Consider the following 23,096-nt stretch of genomic DNA (forward strand, 5'->3'; position numbering starts at 1 on the left):
TCATCTTACTCCGCCGAGCGTGAAAAATTACTAACGCAAAAATATCCACTTTTACATATCAGAGGTGGAACTGGTCCAAACAATGGCTCAATATACTGGTAGACTCTAAACCAAATCCTGCATATGATTAAAAGGACAGATGGGTGAGTGGTCCAGAATTCTTGCTAGAAAGGGACAAGTCTCTACCAGTCTGGGGCCACCATCTGAATAGCGGGTGTGGCACAAGCACTCAACTGGCCTTGCACAACCGTCTGTGTGGTTGGCTTGATACATGCACAGCTTGTAGGTTTTCTTTGGTGGTAGTCCGGGTATAAGGCATCACCTATCCAAAGACCCGTCTCCTCCTCACCTCCCTGTCTCCATCTCATTAACAGGCATCACTTTGAAAAGACTGGTTACTCTGCAGCTCCTGTCTCTATCAAGTCATCGAGCATTTCTTCCCCCAAACTGGTCTGCTCCTCAGCTCCCCATCTCCATCCTGTCATCAGGCATCAGTTTCCAAAGACCAGTCTGCTTCTAAGCTCCCACTCTCCATCCCATTATCAGCCATCATATTCCAAACACCGGTCTGCTCCTCAGCTCCTCATTTCCATGAGCAAAGGGGCAAGCATCTGCCGGTCTGGGGCAGCCATCCGGATGGTGGGCGTGGAACCAGCAGAGCTTGGTCTTGAAGAGTTTCAGTCTGTCCCCCTCCCTTTTCTCCTCCTTCCGGGCCTGGCTCTCAGATCTCTTCCTACCACCTTGAGGCTCATCTCTGTCACCTTCACCGGTAGCATCCGATGACCAATCTCTCAGCATGACTTGGTTGCCAGTGACTGTTGGGAATCAAAGACAAAATCAGCAATAACCAAACCAGATCTAGCAAACTTGTCATAAGCATGATTTTTACCAACATGTTATACACTAACAGATCATTTTATATCACAGAGAATAATGTATATAGATAGTGCTAAAAAAATTAATGTTGACAAGGAAAACCCAGAAATGTACGCTAGTAAAACAACAAGTTTCTCAAACAATCACTTGTTTCTGATTTTCTTTGATGGTTTGAATTTGGTTGGGATTGGCTCCAATTATTAAATTCTAATTATCTGTTGGAAATTTGATATTCACATTAGAATGCTACTACATGAATATGACACTAGTCTGTCCAACTCATGCTTTTTTCCTTCTTTTAAAATTGTAAATAAAACAAATTACTATTCAACATAAAAAATGACAAAAAAATCATACTTAGCAAACATAAAAAAGAAATAAAAGAAATGAAATAAAACAGAAACAAGAAGCTCACTACAGTTAACAACTTGCATTCAAATTGATTCATCAACAAACTTAACTCAAAATACATTTTCAATACAAGACAATCTCTTTTTGATACAAGTTATAACTTCAATTATCTTAGGCTTAACTATATGAAGCTCAACGTGTTTTGAACCGCTAATGAAATATCAAAATATGTATACTTCTAGCGCTGAGGCTTTACATCGCCGAGTATAAATAAATTGCTAGTACAACAGGATCAAATAATTCAATATCATCTTACTCTGGAAGACTTGGTTGGAGGTCTTGAGAAGTGTCTTGAGTCCCCCACACTCACTCTTCAGCTTCTTCAGAGATGGTCCATCAAACAACTGGGCCGCATCCCTCAGAGTTACAGAACCTTTCCAGAAAAGATACATGAACAGACAGGTGCACATTAACAAAACAACATTCCTTTGATATCAAACCATGCATCATCTGAAAGTTGCATATAGCTACATTAGTAATGATTCCAAAATTGACAGTACTTTTAAATAAAAACAGGATATTTGATATGAAAGGAATTAAAAAGAAAAATCTACAGTAATTGCCCCATCTTACTTTATACTTGGACAAAGTTTGGTATAATTCCACTCAATATTACTCAAGTTATCGCGTAAACAAATGGGGACGGACATACGTACGGATGGACAGACAGACAACCCGAAAACATGATGCCTCTGGCACCCTTCGGGCGGAGGCATTAAAGCAGTTGTCAAAGGTCTTCCTCAGATTAAAAAAAAAAGAGAGAAAACACTGAGGAGTGGTTATCATCATCTAGAATGTAGCTTTTGGCAATCTCACAAGGAAGTATTTAGTTTTTACTGCAATTATTAAGGTGCATACCTCCTTTCCTCCACAGCTTTGCTGACTTCTGTCCTCTCTTCGCATCCTCCTGTTCTTGATTCCCAATATCCAGACCTTCCTCATTTCCCTCAGCTGGTCTCTTGACCCCGCCTGCCTTGAGAATGGCCCAAGCCACTTCCAGGGTGATGCGTTCCTTCAGCGATCTTTCCACCCGGCTGCAGTTCTGCACCTTCTCTTCTCTGTCCCGTGGTTTGAAGTTTGGGGCAAGATTCTGAGGTTGTGCTCCTCCGGAAGAGTCAGTGATGGTATCATCTTGGAGAGTTCTACCGTCCCCAGTAGGCGTGGTCAAAAACACAGAATTTTCTGCTGCATTAACGTTGCAAAAGCCATCCTCACTGCCATCTATCTGTGTTTTCTGTGAACTAAAATCCCTGGAGGGTGTAGCACTCGTGTCCAAAAGAGTAGAATGGGCACTTGTAATGCCACTTGGTGTGTTTGGTCTATTTGAGGCAGCTGATGAGCTCTTACAGCGACCACACACGTATTCAGTGATTCTCTGCAGAACTTGCTGATGCTGATTTACGCTGTGTGTCTTACGTTTACCAACATGGCAAATCTGTAAGTGGAAGTTAAAGTAATCCTGTACATATTCAGAGATTCTAGAAGAAAGTTTCCAGTGCAAAACATTTAACAACAATACCTGGTAATCAGAATCTTGAAGGAATGTTTATATCCCTTGTCTTCAAGATTTGAAGGTGCAATGTCAGCATAGATATTAGCTTCATATTGATGATTAGATATTTTTCATAAAGAAAATGCTGTGTACCATAAGGTTGCTAAAAGAAGAAAACTTGTGCCTTATGATATGAAAGCCAAATTTTAAAGAGAAAGGAATGCATATGGAGAAAATGACTGAAGATTGTCTGCTGGTAAAGAGACAAATTGCAAGTAAACCACTGATGCATAAAAAAGGTTCAAAATGTACAATTCTTTCAGATATTTGTGGCCAGATGATGATGATGAAGTGATGGAAATGATGATGAAGAGGGGGGATGCAGACGGTCATGAGGGTGATGATGATCATGATAAAAGTTATAATGGAATAGGTATGATATTGATGAACTCGCGTGATGTTGATAATGACAATGACGATGACAACGATGATGATGATGATGATGATGATGATGATGATGATGATGATGATGATGTTGATGATGATGAAAAGCTCACCCTCTTTGTGGACGGTATCCTCATCTTGTCCTCTTGAACCACAAATCCACAGACTTTGCCGACCTCTCTCACAAAGTTCAGGTATGACCTGTACTGACTCTCCCCAGCAACCCTCTGAGCAAACTTGCGATCAAAATCGTGGAAGCAGCAGGGCAAGACGAAATAGCGGGTGCTAGATGATGATCTGCAATACAGAGGGGTAATAAATGAATATCGTGATACTGGTACAACAAATGGGTTACAATGTTCCAAAAAAAAAAAGAAAAAAGAATAAGCTCTGAAAACAATTGAAGTACTGTCAAACCTGTCTATAGCGGCCACCCAAGGGAGACGGGAAAAGTGGCCGCTATAGACAGGTGGCCGCTATAGACAGGTTTGTGACCATTTTGAATTTCAATACTTAATGCATTTTATAATAGCACAAAATACTGCATGTTTTTTTTAAAAACAACAACCAGCAAATAAGTTTGCATGTGCAGCTATAGTATACTTGGTCACATTTATCATGATTATAAGTGCACAAAAATACATTAATTATGCTTTGTGATTGCTGATGTGTACTGTGGTGCATGTGATGTATATGTGTATATGTGACCCGCTACAACAAAATGGTCCTAAAGTCGCGCACGGTCGAAGCCGTGAAAATCGAGTTTGAAGTTAGAGCATCAAAATTGGTCAAAACTTACGATTTTCTGAATTTGACATATTATTAGAGTTTGACATGTCTTCTATCATCTGTCGAAATTTTGAAGCAAAATGATGAAAAGAAAGACCCAAAATAGCGTTTTTCTGGGCCATGTTTTTTTGGCGTTTCAACGAAGCAGAAACTGGTTCGAACATTTGGATTGAGCGCCACACATAGGCACCGCCCCTAACAACGACCAGAGTGATCTCATTGGTCAGTTTGCTGCTTGCCGCTAACCGAAGCGTGAAGCTCGCACACTGCCCAGACGACTGGAGTGTGCGGGCGGGTTGCGCTATGCCTAGCCGCTTCTCCTGACATCCTGGTCACTGATTGGTCGGTGAGGAGACCGCCGACGCTGTGTTTGAATGAGCATTTCGGGGGTTGCTAGGGCTTAACTTCTATTGTCCGGAGGTGAATACTGACTTGCGTGTCTCTTGATTGTGATTGCGTCGCAAGGAGAACTTTTAGGGCGCTTTTCTCGAAACAGTGATTTCCCAGACGTCTTGACATGCTCTCTTTTAAACATCGATATCTCCGCAGCCGATTATTTTTATAAGACGTGTTATATATCAATTTAAAGCAGAAAGATTATGAAATTGTGTCATGCAATTCTCAAATAATCGACCTCGCCCGACTTTAGGATCATTTTGTTGTAGCGGGTCACATATCATCCCCTCCCTATCTGCAATTCAATAATTTGATTTATGACCTTGAATTCTGACCTTGATGCCATGACGGGGATCCAGGGGGTGAGTTCGTCTGAGTGATTCCCAATCAACCAGTCTGTGTCTCCAAATGACGTTTCCATGGAAGCGATAACAGCGCCCTCTTCGAGACACGTCTCAGAGCCATACAGGTCCCAGATTTTTCTGCGCCTCAGGTCTATGCCTTTGCCGGGATACTGCCAAGCATGATATGAAACTTCAATACAAAGATCACTTCTAAAGAGCATACAAACAAAGTTGCATCAGACACAAATTTAAGTTAAAACCTGTAAAACGTATTCTTTTAAAGAAAACCAAAGAAAATGAGGAATTATCAACTTTGTCAAATCAGTCCAGCTCAGACCAAGATACATGAGTCCACTTCAAAGAAAACCTCATGAAATTTGTTAGAAAATCAACCAACAAAAGAAAAAGAAGCAAGAAATCAAGACCTCTACCTAGTCTAAGACTAGCAATTTTCTTTCATTATCATTCCTATCAAAATTCATCAAAGCCGACCAAATAGAGTAAAAGTATATAAAGACGTATAGATAACAATTACGGGACCTAAATTTCTACAAGATTGTAACCATGTCTGCTATACAGGGAGAGCACTGTAGTTGCAACACAAACTGTAATGAAAGGTTTGCAACAAGTGGACATCCCCTGTGTAGTATGGCAATGTGATATTTGACATGGTACTTACGCCCTCACTGTTGAGAATGTGTACAAGGAGACCATTTCCACATCCAAGATCGATGAATGACTGCTTTTTGCCATCGTCCACACCCATCTCTCTCCTCTCCCCTTCGAACAGCAGCAGGAGGTAGGTTGCTATGGCAACATCTTCATACACAAACTTCTTTGGGTCAGTGTTCTCTGGCCAAATCTAGTCATTGAAAGATGAAACAAAGACATGGAATTCATCCTGGCTACGGAAAGTTCACATTCATGCATCTAGCTTTAAACACAGATCAGTGGTAGACTTTGAAGTATTTATTTACAAATTATGGATTTGATCAACAACAAAAAAATTGATAATGATGGAATAATTATTTCCCAGATGACTTGTATCTCATGGTGGGATGATTAGCACCTTGGCACTGACTGAAAACTCTATGGGCACATGAATGGTTATTATACCAGATGTCATTTGCTATTAAAATTGAATTAATTGGAAGCTGGAAGATTGATTTCTTTCCAAACCAGTTTACCTCCACAAACTTTGCCCCATACTTGATCTTCATCTCTTGGTAGAGCTGGGTGTATCGGTCCATCGGTATCAGGGGAGTCCCCTGCGGATGCGGCTGGCTGGATGTCTTGCTCTCCCCCGCCCACTTGGCTAGCTTGGGCAGGAGGATGTTCTCCAGCCATTCCTTAGATGGGATGGTCAATGGATAACCTTTGCTTGACTTGGAAACGGCCAGTGAGTAGTCCTCACACACAGAAAGAGCAATTCTGCATAGGCAAATTTAAACAACAACAACAAAAAGATGATTGCACAATCATTCTGCACACCCAATCTCCCTCTGCAGTTGAACCTTGATAAAGATATGGTGAGATACCTGATATAACAAGGTACTTTTGCAAGTCTTCTTCTTTTTATATTATTTTGTTTTTATCCATTGTATATTTATAATTACACAACGACTATATGAAAGACATTCTTTAGTTTAATATGTACTTTTCTATACAATGTTTGAAGGAAAAAAATGTCAGAACTAAACATATACAGCGCACACAACATTATCGGCTCTGTGTATTTTTAGTGTTTATTTCTTCAGTTATAACAAAATTTCAATATAACAAAAGAAAACTGCTGGTCCAGAGGACTTCAGGGGGTCCACTGTATCTGAATTTTATACCTGTTGGATTTCAGAGTGAATCTGTATGAAGGAAACCCAATATCTTCCACACTTTCTCCTCTTTCAAGTCCAGTCCTGATGCAAGGAGCCAAGAGAATGAATGTTGCCTCGCTGCTGCTGTGATCTGAAAAGAAAGTGAAACATTGATTAACGTCAAGCAAACATAATGGAAATGCCTTCTACAATGCTCCATAAATTTACAAAAATCCCTTTCAAAATTTTAGTACCGTTTATGTAATACTCTGTAGTCTTACTGTTGATGGATGATGAAAACGAGCTTTCACTCAAACTCTATGAATATAATTATTAATCTGACTTCTTTCACAATGGAAAACAAATAAACCACAGGCCTCTTACTACTACAGGATTCTATTCCAACTTACCAAATATTCCTATTTCATGAATTGTTGCAGCCCCAACTATTTTAGGCAGCAACTTCCTTATGCCAACAGAGCAATGCGAGACAATTGGCAGAGAAGGCTTGTCGTGTTCCTTAGCAACAACTTTGTGCTTCCCAACTTCATCTACATCAGTCTTGTTGCTTTCCTGAGGTTCACACGTCATCCCTCCATCTTTGGTTCCTTCTCTCGGAGCATGGCTTTGAAGTTCATGCGCAGAGAAGCTCAAAGACTCTTGAGAGTCTTTTTGATCTTGTTGATCTATTTTGGCATCTCTCCCTTGCCCTTGATGGTGGTGTTTTGTGACGTATTCAGCAATGGCTAGGCCGACGGTTGATGCTGTGAGTGTTCCTTCGGTCACGCATATCGATTTCAAGTTTTCTATCAGAGGAGCAAGCCATGCCATCGGCGCCTTGTTGTCTTTGGAAACGCGATCTTCGGGATCTGGCGAGATCACGCCGCAGAAGGATTGAAGCGGTGAACTGTCACTTTCGACGCCCGAGTTGCCCCGTTCACGGCAAAGCGGCATTCGGTGCTCCTCCACAGCAGCCGATAAACGGCGATTCACGACATGAGGTTTCGACCACCAGATATCAATTGCTCTCCACATCGAAATTGTGTCGACTTCTACATCTTGTGTATTAACAGATATCCATTTCGAGGGGTTCATTTTGGAAGGTATTTGTGTAGAAATGAAATAACGTCACAAGAACTTGCGGTTGATGATTCTCACTCAGGCGTGCACCAACGATCGCATACCCATCAGCAGAAATGCGAGATCTGTATCACCTGACAAGATGCGAAGTCATGTGACTTTGTGCGCCGAACTCGAAAACAAGAATGGTCACCACAAATTTTGCGTGACCCGTTCGTTCTATTGCTGATTATGCTAACCAGTGCAATGCTCCAGTGTTAGCATGATAATTTTGTTTCAAATCTTCAGAGAAATAGAGGGCATGCCAAATAGAGAACCATCTCCACTGGCATTTCATTCGTGTTTAAGCAAACTCAAAAAAGAAACCATGTGTGTTCCCTTTTCCACGATCTGCGGCTTGTTACCACTCGTGTGGATCATCGCCATGCCGGTTGTCGGGGCGTTCGACGGGCCCGACACGGTACTACGCCTCTCGCTCCTCATGATGCTGTACACAGCCTTGGGGTCGTGTGTGCAAAAATTTGTCGTGAGTATCAAAAGAACAATAACAAAACAAGAACACCAAAGGTGGATCATCTGTCGTTTCTACTATTGTCTTGAGCGTGTGTTTGTAACTTTATCTTCCGTCGAGAGTTTTAGAAATAGATTTTTTGTTGTGTTAATTTCCTTTTGCTAACCCTCTAAACATGTTATAAATTTACAAAATTTAAATATACCATGCTATCCATGGTGTGGTGTGACATATTTTATGCCGAATTGAAGACTATGTATTTTGATCTAACAGTTAGTGTTGTTGGTGTTTAAAGGCGCTTCATTCAGTATTGAATATTTACGCTTAACATCTTATTTGAATTTTAATTTTTGAAGATCAATATGCAAGGTGACGGGCATTCATATTTTCACTGTTGGCGGCAGTCAAGGCAGTGCATGATAATCATTGATATGTTTGTTTATCCCTCCAATAACAAACATGTTCAAATCTGTAAATTTAATGATGAAATATAAAAGTATTTTAACTCACCATTTTTGTATATAAACAAAGTCCAATCCTCGGGCCCGTTTCATAAAACTTGTTATAAAGTGACAACTGTCACAATTCTATGACAAATTTGCTCTCAGCCAATCAGATGCAAGGATTTCAGTAGCTTGTCACATCTATGAGTGCATGACAACTTATCACTGATATACAAACAAGTTTTATGAAACGGGCCCTGGTCATATATATAATCTTTGAGGTTGATACTGATACTAGTAGCACTTTTCTACATATGCTATCAATATCAATGGAAAACCCATTCCCTTTAAAATGGAAAACTTATTCCTTAATGATTTTTTGCATAGCGGGTAACATCCATAATGACCGTAGTATGAATTATAGAGCACTATGCCATGAATGTTGCCATGTTATAGCTCGGTCATATAAATCATGACTTTATGGGGTGAGAGTTCTGAGACAGTGCATGTTCAATATTTTCTCTAGGAATAAATGACAGTAGTATCTGAAGAATATTTTTGAAAGTAAGATATTGATATGTGTATAATGAATATTTATTTGGAGGATGACATACTTTCCAATCATAATTGGTAAATGTGAACAATTTCCATGACTATATTTCACTTTCACCTCCACACATAAAGTCACTCCCGTTCAGTTCTTAAAGGGGATGGCTAGTAACCGATCAGTGGGAATCGGTGGGAATGCTGAGGGATGATTGTTCTAATCCTTGTGGGATTCATTTAAAGAGTACATTATATATGCTGTTGTGTGAAAATTATTTGCTTCAGAACGATCTCATATTCAAGTAATGAGCAGATTAATGCCCCGTCACTGACCAGGCACGCTAACCTGGAAACAATAAACTGCACATTACTTGAATATGAGACCATTCTGAAGCAAATAATTTTCACACAACAATAGATATATAATGTACTCTGAAATTAATCCCACAAGGATTTGAACAATCATCCTCCAGCATTCCCACTGATTCCCACTGATCAGTTACTAGCCATCCCCTTTAAATAATGACTGAAGAGCAAAACTATTATCATGAATTGGTGTTGAGCAAGTGCCTATTTTGATTAAAAAACTTTGCATTTTTGGTTCTTACTTTTACAGAGGTTTCTTCTGCCAATTTTTGATGCTGCCTTTTTCGCTGTGATCGTGAGTCTTCCGGTCAGCGTAATCCCGTACCCCTTGGTCTGGATGTATGGTCAGTTGGTCTGGATTGCAGAGCCCCTCACCCTCCTTGTCGAGGCCGTGGGCATCGTCCGAATCACCATGAAGCTAAGCCGGGTGGTGGTCAGACAGATCGAAGACAACCCTTTTGTGGTTAAGGTATGACCAGTAGTACACATCATGGATTATTCAGCTCTGTCAATACACGCCATTTGAATATTTTACCGATACGCTTTGGTTTTACTGGTTTCATTCTTGTACAATAATATGTTAATGTTTTTGTCTTTTTTTTTGGTCAAAGTAATGGATCAAGTTACATGATGTGTTGTCTTTGCATTTTTTCTTCTTGGCAGTTTTGCAGCCAAATCTACCATGAGGTTTTGTTAAAGTTAATATATATTTTGTATTTTTGATTTTAATAAAGGCAGTGCCCAAACTGTAATGTTTACAGAACATGCACACTTGTGATATAAACAATAGTAGTAGTTTAATTGGTAATAATAATTTTAAAAAAAAACGTAAATAGGAACATTTACTGGGAATTCTGATGGTATGATTCCAATATATGGATCTTATTACAAAGTTATTGGGATAAGAGTCATAAATCACTTCATCTTTGATGCATGAAGAGTCTACTTCTCTGCTGAATTGCAGCCCAAACGGGGATGTATTTTTAGAGCGCCACTGTGGAAGCTACTTTTAAGTTGGTTTTCATTTTTTAACATTTCAAAATTGACTGCTTTTGGGTTCTTTTCTACCCAGGGTCTAATTCTCGGAGCAGCTGGCGTAGCATACCTTGGCTCTGCTGCTCTTGTTCTGTATGCGTACTTGAGTGGATCAACTTTTGCAAGAGGGTAAGGTTCTTCTAGATATTAGAAAAAAGTAGTTATGTAAATATAAAAAATTTTTTCCGTCTGATATGGGATTATGGATAATCACATACAATATGATGTAATTTGTGCAATGTTTGCATTTCACATTCTTCTTTGTATGAAAAGAAAAATGGAAATGTCTTAGCAAATGTCCTACAGTCGAAATCCCATTTCAATGCGAAATAGACTGATTTACTAATGCAGTTGACTCCTATGCACACTTTCTGTAGCAAAGATTGTTTCTGACAGCCAGAGTATCTTTGTCATAGCTTGCCCAGTGTGGCACTTTACTAATACAGTAGTCTCCACTTAATCAGGTAGTGTCAGGCAGATGCTTTCTTAGCCAAATAAGCAGCACCCGATAATGTGGGGAGTACTGTACCTGCAAAATGAAATCTAAGAACACATACTAAAATGTACTTAGTCAGAAGATACATATATGTGTTGAATAGCCTGGCACCAGGTTAATTAGAGGGGGACACTTTTATTGATTTGAATAGCCTGGCAAATTTGAATACCTTTATTGGCCTATTGTTACTCTGCAGAATTGTACCGTAAACAAGGCGTCCCTCATTTGCATAATTACTAAATGAATGAGTGCTTTAAAAATTACATAAATTCCTCATTTCTTTCTCTCAGGTTGTTGGTGCTGGTTGTCTTGGTGGCAGTGATCCATCTTATTCTGACCATCAAAATGGACAACGGTAGGAGAAGTCAATAGTCTTGATTTTTATCTTGTGATCAACCCCATAATGGAGAAAGAAAGAAGAAAAAAAGGGAGTAAAAATACTACATTTGTTAGAATCATGTCTGGGCGAAGTACTACGTACAGTGCTCTGAAAACTTTTTATTGATGATTTATCTCTCTTACATACAACATTGTAAGTCAATATTTCTATTATTTTTAAGAAAACCTACAGACGTTGCATTCTTTGATTAACCCGTTGAGGACAAGTCCCGAGTATACTCGGGCAAGCGTCTATGGGAAATGCGTGTTGTAGCAAAATCAAACCGTCCTCAACGGGTTAAACAACACAAGTTGGAAGTCTCGGGAATGTCAATAAATGTTGCATGTAGAATACACAGATGGAAAGAATAATGAAGTGAATGTTTTGCTATTTATGGGACATTTTCATTTTTCATTCAAAGTTCCTATGAGACTGACACAACATGTTTGTAGGAAAGTTTGTGGCAAGAAGTGTGGATTGTACTCACTGGGCCCTTGGTCAAATAAAGTGCCTCTGTATTGGTCCACAAATATAGCACACTGAACAAAGAATGTTCATTTTTTGTTGGAGATGACAGCAGCTTTCAAAATTAAGTGTTGTAAACTAAAAGTCATTATAACATCAGGATTATGACCATTGTGATTTGTGAATTTTATTCAGTAAATATTAGAAATGTGACATTTAATAAGCATTATTGAATATGAATTATTTATTACAAGTAGAAGTAGTAGAAGTCCAAGTCCAGTGTTGTGTGAATAAAGGTGTAAGAGACTGTAAAAGGTGCATAGAATCTTATAAAATAGAATGTAGTTTCATGTATCTTACCACATATTTAAAGTCCTAGAATATTTAGTCTTACTCTCTCACATACTTTGCTGTTTCATTTTTCTTCCAGGCATCATTTCCGACTGTGCCATTGTGACGCTGTGCACCACGGGAGCTCTTTGTGTGGGATTCTACGAAGCCAACTTGATTGACAATCCTCTGGCTGAACCAATAGAGTGGTACAAGTAAGTGTCATCTTTAAATTATTTCAGAGATACCACTTAAAGGGGCATTCCAGACGATTTTCATAATTTCACATCATGTACAAATGTAGTACATAAATCGACAGCTCCATGTATAGATTTGTGGAATTTACTGTGGTCCTTGAGCAGAGAAACCAATACTCTGAAAATCTTAAACAAATTACACTGAACAGTGTTGATGACATTGGAGCCTCACATATTTCAGAAATGTAGCAGTGTAATTCCATTACAAAGAAGTTTACCTGTGTAGAATCTATGCATGCCTTCTTCTTTTGTTCTGCTTCCTTGAGCCCCAGCTCATGCGTTCTTATAGTGAGGCTGCCATGTCATCATCCTTGTTCACTGCAATTCGTTATAAATTTTGAAAACACTCTTATTCCTCATCCAAATCACTATTAATTCTGAAACTCTCTACTCAATATAGCTAATTTATAGTTGTTTAAATGTAAAAGTCTGAAAACCATCCGGAGGTGTCCTTTAAAATTTAGTCTGAAAGAAAAGGATATTTTTTTTCGAGCACAACAATGACAATTCAATAAAAATCTGATAGAAATTAGGGAATCTATGAAATTGTGTGGGTTTCTATGAAGCCAACTTGATTGACAATCCTCTGGCTGAACCAATAGAGTGGTACAAGTTAGTGTCTTTTTCTTACTATTTCAGAGATTTTAAGGGAAAGTCTGAACCAGGATAAAGTTAGTCTGGTAAGAAAGGGCAGATTTTTAGAGCACAACAGTAAAAAGTTGATAATGATTTGGTAGAAAGTAGGAAAGTTATGAAATTGTGAAGTTTTGCTAATTTTCAGAAAACAGATTTTGAAAAGTCAATATGAATATCCAGGATACAAATAGTGAGTCGATGATGTCATCACCTTACAAATTTGTAAATAGAATTTTTGAAATTTCCATTTTTTTCTAGAAAGGCAATTATGCTCTAGTCTCAAATGTTACTGACTAATTATTATTTGGAAGTTATTCAGTCAGGAATTTATCATTTACACTGTTACAGCAGAAGAACTGAATTTTTGCACCTTTTTTTGTTCATGATTAATGGAAAATTGTGAAGTGATGACATCATCAGTTCACTCATGTGCATATTTATGCCATTTTTTTAAAGAATAGTTTTGCAAAAATTATTGAAGCTCTTAAGTTTCATGACTTTATTTTTTATCTGATTTTGATTGATGTGCTTGTACAATTTTGCTCTTTCTTTTCAGACTAATTTTTTTCCAGAATTCGCTTTGATCATGCTATTATATTTGGAGACCTCTGCTACATATTATGACTAAAGGCCTTGCTGTCTTCCATTTAATTTTGTCATCCATGATTATTACCTGTTGCCATAATTACTTGGAAAAGATAATGATATGAAACTTGGTTTATATTTGTATGACTATATGATGATGAAATGTGTGGAGTTCAGGTCAGAGGGTTAGAAGTTACAGGGTCGTAGTAGAAAAATTAAAATTTCTATCATTGATTTATTCAATACAATTAGATCAAATCAAAATATATTATGTGCTGTATGATAGCATGGATTATCTATTTCATTTAGTTTTGTTTTGTTTTTTTCAAACAACATATTTCTTTCTCTAGTGCTGCAACAGACCAGAAGTCATTAACGCAAATGGTTCTCTCGCTAGGGACATCAAGTCTCAGTAAGTCAGAATTTTCTTCACCAATCGGTGTGGATAAAAGTCCAGGAGCTAACTATATCTAAGTAGGGGTAGGATAATTTTTACCTACTTTGCACCGTAACTGCTCTCATGTGAGTGAGACTGTCATGTTATCATATGTGAACATGCTATTGTACTTTCATCGTGTCAAGTTTGGGGATAATTTCCTTCGTGTTGATGAAACAGCATGGCAAGTTGAATGCTTTTCAAAGTGTATGGACTCATAAAAGGCCAACAGAATTGCCAACAATAATGGCAAGGCTCATCAAATCACTTCAATGAAGAAAAGAAAAAGACTAAGATGAATAGGGTAGCATCTTTTCTTCCTGTGATGTCCTTGCAGATTTTTTTTTCAGTGAAATCTACATGAAAGAGCGAGGAATTGACAAAGAATCATAACTGATATGAAAATTTAAGCCCTTTCCTGTAGATTATGCAATCACCAAACATGAAGCATACATAATGAAAAGAGTACATATTGCATATTATGTATTTATTATTTAAGCCTGTATCGTAATCTTGAACAGTACAAAAATTGTGTATTTGTGGCCAGTGGTCATCCTGTAATGGGCATTCTATTGTCCTCTGCGGTGTGGCAGTATGGTACTTAAAGTTATCAATTTCAGCTGAAATTTTATTCTCAGGTCTACTTTAGGTTCAGTTTCAGATATCTCATATTTTCATATCTTTATCAAAAACATACATATAAATTTCTTTTCTAGTATTGGCGTCTTGACACTGCCTTTGCTAAAGCATGTACATCAAATATAAGTTTTATTTTCATGATACTTCCTAATTGTTGAAAAAGAACTGCATAATAGCATAGCTAAAGCTAATCTGTCCTCTCATTTGTCTGTTCCCGCAGGTCATGTTACCAAGGCAACTCGTTTCCTAGCAAAGCTGATAAGCCCCGCCCTCATCACCATGATCGTGATCAGAGCGGTCAGTATGCAGCAGTGTGCTTACTGGATGTACTTTATACTGAAAGAGGTAAGTGTAAAGCTGATCTGTATACTGTAAAAGTGGATATTTTCGCGCGACTAATTTTTCGCGTGTTTTTAATTTCGCGGAATCAAGACATCATCTACTGGAACATATGGCAAACAAAAATATTCGCGTGCTTTTATTTTTGCGCAAGTTTCTGGTTGCGCGAAATGCGCGAAAATTTCAACACCGCGAAAATTTCCATTTTTACAGTACTAGTACTCTGTGGATGTAGAAATAACCTCTCTCCTTATTCATCCCTCTGTTCCCTCACTCTCTGTGTAGATATATTATATGTGTTAATGTAGCGGGTAGGAATGTATGTATGCATGTAAGTATGAATGTATGTATGTATGTATTTATGCATGTATGTCTGTATGTATATGTATGTGTGTATGTATGTATGTATGTATGCGTACATGTGTGTGAATGTATGTTTGTATACATTGTATGTATTCACATTTCCTCTTCAATTTGGTGATAGAGGATTAATCATGGTTGAGGTGTTGCAGGAAAATTTGTAAGGAAAATATTGGATGATGGTGATGATGATGCACTTTTGTTGTCGAATGGTGTTGGTTGCGATGAATGAATGAATGAATGAATGAATGAATGAATGAATGAATGAATGAATGAATGAATTGATTAATTGAATGCATTTAATGATGATATCGATGATGAATGTAGAAATGATGGAAGTGAGGATCGTTATCATAGGTAAGAAGCATTGTAAGATGACAAGAGGAAGGGGGAGGGGGCTTTGTCCCCTGCTGATGCAATCAAAATGCACTTGTTTAGTCAAATATTGTTATTGGGGATGAAAAGGGTCTGATCATGGAGCCTAGATTGATGATTGAACTATTGGGTTTTTCTAGCTCGGTTGTTTGAGATAATGTTTGTTGAAGTTGATGTCAAGAAGGTCACGGACTCCGCGTGATCTGTGATGAATACGGCAAACCCTTGATATTTACCCTTCCACTTCAGCCTGGGCACGCTGAATTTTAACCGCAGGAAAGTGAACGAGGGAGAACACTAAGCTATATATTCTCTACTAAGGAGATTTCATCGGGTCAGCCAGAGTTTAGGTGTTGGGGATTTATCATCAAACTTTAATATGAGAGAGAATAGACGGAAATGTGATTAATGTTCTCGCAGCGGTTCCAGACGAGACTTCAGTCATGTCAAATATCACCCTTTTAAATGTCTATTTTAAGAGTGTGAATTATGTAGAATCTGCCTGAAATGTTTTGCACGGTGGCCGGAGGATACGTCGAGAAGATGACACATCACATTTTCTTCGTACTATTTTCCCCAATATATAATATGTTCTTTCTCAAATGTTTGGATGGAAGGATACATCCTGTTTCATTACGTGTTTCGTACAGATCTTATTAGATGAATTCATGATACATGAAATGTCTTGCTCAGAGGCGTTAACATACTCAACAAGCCAAGTTAGTTTTTTTTCATATATTGAGCTCGTCTTACTAGTGATAGAACTCACTCTTTGATCTTCAGAATGAATTGGCAATTTACATTTCAAATGAGTAATACCTCTGGAAGTTTCATATGAGGCTGAATTCAACATTTCCTGAAATGTATTCATCAATTGATTGTAAATCAGATGAATGGTACATGAAGTAAAAGGGAAGTGATTTGGTTTGATACATCTTATTTTGGTATCAAATGGCACCTTCCGTTAGAAAGCATTCAAAAGTTTTAGCATTTGCAAATAATTCGATCACTTTTTACACTTTTTGGTTGTGTAGGCATTTGGATGCAGTTATCAAATTAGAATAGTTCTCAGATAGTGATGTGAACTATCATTTTTGTGATAGATATTAATTGCGTCTATATGTGTGTTTTAATCAATAAAGAGTTTTCTTACCTAAGTATCATTATATTGAATGATTGGCAAGACAGTTCCACATAAACTGATGCAAAGAGAAATAAGAGAAGAGTTCAATCCTGTGAATGGATGTAGATTGCTGCCCTCATGTGACCAACTGATGTCATTCATTTTCTACGACGTGCATTCTGATGTTCAGTCTTTCTTTCTGTGAGGAAGCAATTGTTGCAGGGTGTTTGTTTCTTCAGTACTGTAAAAGTGGACATTTTCGCAGTGTTGAAATTTTCGCGCATTTCGCGCAACCAGAAACTAGTGCGAAAATAAAAGCACGAAAATAAAAGCACGCGAATATTTTTGCATGCCATATGTTCCAGTGGTTGATGTCTTGATTCCGCGGAATTAAAATCACGCGAAAATCTTCTCACCCGGCCAAGCGGGAAAAATTAGTCGCGCGAAAATATCCACTTTTACAGTAGCCTCTTCCAACATCCCCTAGATCCCTTACATCCAGAAAGTCTTTACATTCCATCATTTCAGTTGTACTCTGTATTGAAAATGTTCTCACTTTTATCTCTTTTCAAGTTAACCACTATGCTCTCTCATTTTCCAAGAACTTGTCTTTCAATATTTATATAATATTTTGAAGAAAAAAAAGCAGAAAAAAACTCTCTAGTTTTCTTCAATCTTTTTTTTGTCCTAAGTTAGCTTTTGCTCTCTTAGCGTGTGTATATTCTCCAACTTCTGCCAGCAATATCCATGACTGAATAACCTTTCTAGTTTTCTCTCTTCCATTTTTGTTTCCTCCCCGTCAACACTTGGGTACCTCTCTTTGTCTTTGTCTTCTGATTTTGTTTTGTTTTTTCTATCTCTTTCTATTTTGTTGAAACGTGGGATCCTTTCTCATGTTCTTGCCTTCCACACATGTGTTTTGACAAAGGTAAAAGGTAAAAATTTAAAGAGAATCCTCCACATTTCAAGTACAGTGGGACAAGAGATATAAGATGCAAAGTATGGGATCTTCCTAATGTTGACTAAATCTTTCATTTTTGGTGACGTTGATGAATTAGGAGATTAGATCTTCACCAAATTCTCTAGATGTGGCAAAGCATTTTTGTTCAATAGTCTGTAATGCTTCTGCCTTCTTGCCAATACCTGTGCATTTAGAATATTTCCACCTTTCTCAATTTGTTTGTTGGATACTGTACGAGCTGAAATTTTCGCGTACAGATACGAAAAAAACTATAGTTGTCTAAACTAAAAGTACCTTACACGTGTAAGTACTAGTACTTTCTCAATTTGAAAGTAAAACAAATATCAAAAAGAAATAGTTTACAAGGACTTTCGAAATTCATGCCGGACATCGACAGGCGAACACCAAGAATGCAGCTGCAAGAGTAGACTGAACGCACTTTAAATAGCTATAGCTAGCTGTACTGTGTGATGTGCGTGCACAGTCGACAAGTGGAAGGCTAGCTAGGCACAGCGCAGGACAGGATACATTACTAGTAGTGTGCTGTACGGCACTATAATTTTGGCACGATCCTGCAGCACATGGCTTGGCTTGATTTTCATTTCCCTGCGTTGTTTTCGTGCGTTTTTGTCTTCGCGCGTTGTTATTTTCGCGTGTTGTTATTTTTGCGGTTCAAAGGCGATTCGCGAAATTCGCGAAAATAAAACCAAAAAAAATTTCAACTCGTACAGTTTTGTTTTTTTTAAATGTGCCTAGCAGACAAAATTTTGCGTAGAAACACCGCATAGATGTGGCAGTTATGATGTGGCACCTCATTACTATCATAAAAAGGCATCCATCTTGATGCGAGCTCCCCTGTCCACCTACAGAAGACTAAAGTACACGTCTGATTAATTTGGAGTGCTTTGTTAACCCATGATCGTACGGTGGTTTATTGGCCCATCCATAGTGAAAGCCATTGAGCCTGTCAGCGTCGGTTTCTGTTCCCCGATCTCGCTTTCTGTCCGGCGCCCTTTCCCGCCGTCACGCGAATTCCATATTTGTCGCCATTAATTGCGGCCGGCCACTCGTAACGATATGAGCGGCTATCTCATTAATCCACAATGACGGCAGCATGACAGGTTTAGTGATGGTGGTTGGGGTTTTTTTTTTCTTCAAGCTTCCCTAATTTACAATTTCAAAGGCAGACTACACATCATCAGAAAGGTGCGACACATATCACCCCAAGGCTAACATTTTGAAATAACAATCGTCATCCATTGATTGAGGGATCTTACAACATACTCATACACAGATACACACACTCTCCTTCACTCATACACTCCTAAAAACAGCTCTAATTTTCCACTGAACCATCAGCAGTAAAAACAAAACAAAAATAAATCAAACAATTTCAAATATTTGTGAAGATGTTGACCGCGCAGTGAGTTCTAAGACAATAGGGGTACTAGTAATCGTTTGCCTCGCGAAGAATCTACTACGATTTTCTTGGCAAAACAAACAATTAATTGTACCTCTGGTGTCTTAATTTCAATTATATAAGACAATTGATTCATATCCAAGGTTATCTTGCTTACAAGAAAAAAATAATTGTTACAGATAATTGTCTCAGTTTCCAACCTAAGTCTTTAAGCAGTAAAGAACCAAAGTCAGGAACCTTAAAAAAACGTATGTGCACAAATTCACAAACATGTATGTATAATTTATGTGATCAATAGGCACACACACATTTTTTTTAAAAAAAATTAGGGCCCATAACTGTGGGCCTATCTGCTGTTTGGGTGTAATGCTACCTAAGCATCAGCCCCCAATCCTTGATATTTTAGAAGAGGTTGTAGACCCGCTGAGTGTGAACCCCGCCTCATTCATTTGGATCGCAAACCTGCGTAATCCCCTTTAAGTATTGACACAGTTTTAAGATATTGAATGTGGCTTAATGTTTTATGGCATACTGCCTGGAGTGAGGAACTTAAAGGGAAATTCCGTCCTGATATTATGTTGCTTTGTGAGAAAACAAAACAGCATAGATACAGAGAAGGAGAGCGGTGAAAATTTTGGGAAGAAAATCAGACACACAAAATTTATGAACTGTAAAAGTTTAGAGAGTAGGACATATTAGCAACCCTGTGTGATCTAGGTGTTGAGCAGTTTTCCATTTGGTTTATATGCAATAATTCACTGATTTTCATATTTCTCACACGGAAAAATTTTCTTCAGACGTGTTCTTGATTGGTATATGATATGGGTTATAGGTGTTTCCATGTGGGTAAGTTCTGTCTGTACCAAAATATTTGAGAAAAATGTAAATTTTTCTATTTTGCTGCTATGTTTAGACATTTGAATGGCACATACACAGGTTTTTATACATATTGTACTCACGTACATCTACACACTTACAGACCAAAAAACAGAGAATTAGACTAAAAATTTGAGTTACTTTTCATTCTTATACATACTTGTGAAATCTTTAGGCGAATCAATCATGCTTTTGGATTCTTGATGGTTAGGAGTGTAACGTTCAAAAAGAAAGGAAAAGTGGAAGGTTTAAAGTTATCTCTTATGTCATAGGGTTGAACACACCTGCGTGCGCACACAAATGCACACACATAAACGCACACACACAAAAGGAAGCTTTGCAGCTCATGAGCACATGTGGTATAGCTGGTTAAATAAAAATTAGAAGGTAGAAATGATGTACCGTCGCTTTGAGATGGCTAATGCAAATGATAAACTACCACCGAGACTCGAGCATTTATGTTTAATGGAAGCAACCTGCTTGGTGTTGACGGGTGCTCCATCAACATTGATACATGGACGAGTTTGCAGGTTTGGTGTTCCTGATGTTATCCACACTCTGAACCTTTCTATTTTGCATGTGTGTGAGTGTGTGTGTGTGTGTGCAAGTTTTGAATAGTCATTTTGTGTCAGAAGATATGTAGGGACATAATGTCCCTCTACTTGTCATATATGTAGAAATTCTGAGAGAAAGTTATGCCCTACAAAAAAAAAGAAACAAAATTGATCCATCTTGTACAAATAAAAAAAGAAGAAGAAAGATTTATACGTGTAGCCTGTGGCCACATAACCCTGATAAAGTGACCAAATGCAGCTTTTGTTTTTTATTTGGGTATTTTTCGATATGATTCAGACTCTGTATTGCCAGTGACATATGGATGTATTGATTTTATATCTGAAAACCAGATTTCCAGCCATCAGAGACCATTATTCTCTTTAAATTTCTGTGAAGTATTTATACCAGCATACATGATTTGGGGCATTTGAAAACAGTAGGACAATTTTCAATGATATTGTGCTATAATTCATTTTAAAAAATAATGAATTTAAAACACTCAATCTTTTAAAATTAGATAGGAAGTAGTTAAAACATCAAATGCTTGATTTTACCCCCCCCCCCAAAAAAAAAAAATAAATAAAAATAAAAATGAAGTCGGAGATTTTGCAACCCAATCACCTATTTAACATTATGGTTCTTCTGGTTTTAATTTCTTCCATTTTATCAGTGTAACAAAGTGAAAGGTATTAGATAAGTCCTTGAGAATCTACATCATAGAGATATGACTATGAAAAGGTTTCCAAGATTGTACAGACTGCCCTAAAAGAAGATTTACTGGTACTCTAGCTATCGTCACCCGCTTGCAACCATAATTTGTTTGCCCTTTTCAAAACTGTCATTAAACCAGTTCCGTGATACCACTGCCTCAATTCAGCGTAGTTTTCTTCATCATGTTCGATCCTCTCCCTTTAAGCTCAGTGCGAACAGGACTCTCGCCGAGACCACACTTTTGCTGTGGTCATTGACAAGTTGTAAATTCAGAATTTAGCCATGATGTGTATGAAGTATGAGCTTAATTTCGTGATGGCAGATTGTTTAAGGGGGAGATGGGGTGTTACAGGTGATGAAAAAAATATAGAATAGGCTAGATTTTGACATCATATATGTATGCCATAAGCAACCTGAGAAGTTTTGTTAGTTGATGATGGTGGAGGGGAGGGGGTGGGGGAGGGGGAGAAATTAGTGAGTGAAGCAGTGGTTAGCTGTAGAAGGACATTGAGTTAGAACACCTGTAGCAAACTATATAGCCACCTTTTGCCATGATCAGAGCATTACACACACACACGCACACACACATACGCCTAAAAACATATTAGTGGCAAAATGAGCAAAGAAAAACATTATTTACAAAACAAACATACATAAAATGTAACCAATGCATACATTGTTTTTGATCGCCATGACAACATCAATTGCCAGCGACCCACGTGCCCGCACCTCCCTCAGACACATATATCTGTTCAAGTGACAGCGACAAAACCAACATAATGTCCTAATTGTCGACACATCCATCAGTCTGAGTCAGGAACCCAAGCCTACCTGTATTAGAAAGAGAAGTGCACTTCAAGTTGAAGCGCCTCTCCTAGATTAAAATGAAACTGATCGCTGGAAAGACGCATCTTCCCGTAAGAGAAACAGATGAGCCGACGGCTACCGAGTCTGTTCTCCATCTCTCTTTCTTCCTCACTTGTGTTCTTTCAAGTGTTATCAGGCTTAAGACAGTGTGAAACAGTGGAGTAGCTGCCTCATGTTGTCTTGTCAAGCTACGGAAAATCCACCAGAAATCCTGGAAAATCAGCAAGATTAATTTGTAGACATTGAACTTCGTGCGATTGCCAGCAAGTATCAAGTTATTTTGTTCTGAGGTAATGAAAGAAAAGTATCTTTTATCTACTTGAGCAGTACTGGCAAATGATAAGGGAGTGCGAGTATCGGTAAATATTTAGACAGAATCCTCAAAATGGCAACACAGATCCGAGATTACATGTCAGCTTCATTTCAACAGGAGATTACATGAGATACTGTAGGCTGGTGATATTGCCAAGCTAGTTGGTGAGAAGAAGTGTACTTTGAATAAGAGTACGCATTTCAACCCCATCATATAAAATCATATATTTAGGGATATTTAATTGTTGCTAATGTGCGTTTTTGAGAAATTATCTCAATAAATAGTGCTATCTTAATGTTCCTACACAATCATTCAAAATATATATATATGTTGTATACCAGTGATATTTAGAGAAGAAAATTACCAAAAGAATGTAGAGAAAGATGAAAGTTTTGACAAACAAATATCTATCCAAATATTTTACATAGC

The 23,096-nt window shown here is 38.0% G+C and overlaps 2 protein-coding genes across 2 annotated transcripts in view; one reads left to right on the forward strand and one right to left on the reverse strand.

Moving 5' to 3' along the window:
- Positions 1 to 549: 549 nt before the first annotated feature.
- LOC139710684 (probable tRNA (uracil-O(2)-)-methyltransferase) lies at positions 550 to 7,658 on the reverse strand. Its single transcript, XM_071622604.1, has 9 exons — positions 6,974 to 7,658; positions 6,591 to 6,714; positions 5,940 to 6,183; positions 5,432 to 5,614; positions 4,744 to 4,922; positions 3,337 to 3,520; positions 2,146 to 2,722; positions 1,544 to 1,660; positions 550 to 815 (listed from the first exon to the last, which is right to left on the reverse strand). The coding sequence occupies exons 1-9, from the start codon at positions 7,656 to 7,658 to the stop codon at positions 550 to 552; spliced, it is 2,559 nt and encodes an 852-aa protein (XP_071478705.1).
- Positions 7,659 to 8,010: 352 nt separating this feature from the next.
- LOC139710685 (uncharacterized) overlaps positions 8,011 to 23,096 on the forward strand; it is a 28,913-nt gene continuing 13,827 nt past the window's right edge. Inside the window, exons 1-7 of the mRNA XM_071622605.1 lie at positions 8,011 to 8,169; positions 9,760 to 9,978; positions 10,582 to 10,673; positions 11,331 to 11,395; positions 12,315 to 12,429; positions 14,043 to 14,104; positions 14,988 to 15,112. Coding sequence (XP_071478706.1) covers positions 8,011 to 8,169; positions 9,760 to 9,978; positions 10,582 to 10,673; positions 11,331 to 11,395; positions 12,315 to 12,429; positions 14,043 to 14,104; positions 14,988 to 15,112 — 837 coding nt within the window. The remainder of the gene's footprint in view (positions 8,170 to 9,759; positions 9,979 to 10,581; positions 10,674 to 11,330; positions 11,396 to 12,314; positions 12,430 to 14,042; positions 14,105 to 14,987; positions 15,113 to 23,096) is intronic.

This window comes from Diadema antillarum, unplaced genomic scaffold (genome assembly GCF_040938485.1).
Source record: "Diadema antillarum isolate AM-2024a unplaced genomic scaffold, OU_Dant_1.0 seq00001553_RagTag, whole genome shotgun sequence".
Lineage (NCBI taxonomy): Eukaryota > Metazoa > Echinodermata > Echinoidea > Diadematoida > Diadematidae > Diadema > Diadema antillarum.

What these genes read in the sequence shown, in the direction of transcription:
- LOC139710684 (XM_071622604.1), bottom strand. Translation starts at nt 7,658, where the DNA reads ATGAACCCCTCGAAATGGATATCTGTTAATACACAAGATGTAGAAGTC. An exon ending in ACATTCTCAACAGTGAGGGC is followed by an intron (nt 4,923 to 5,431) that starts GTAAGTACCATG and finishes CATGCTTGGCAG; the next exon opens with TATCCCGGCAAAGGCATAGA. An exon ending in AAAGCTGTGGAGGAAAGGAG is followed by an intron (nt 1,661 to 2,145) that starts GTATGCACCTTA and finishes TTTTCTGGAAAG; the next exon opens with GTTCTGTAACTCTGAGGGAT.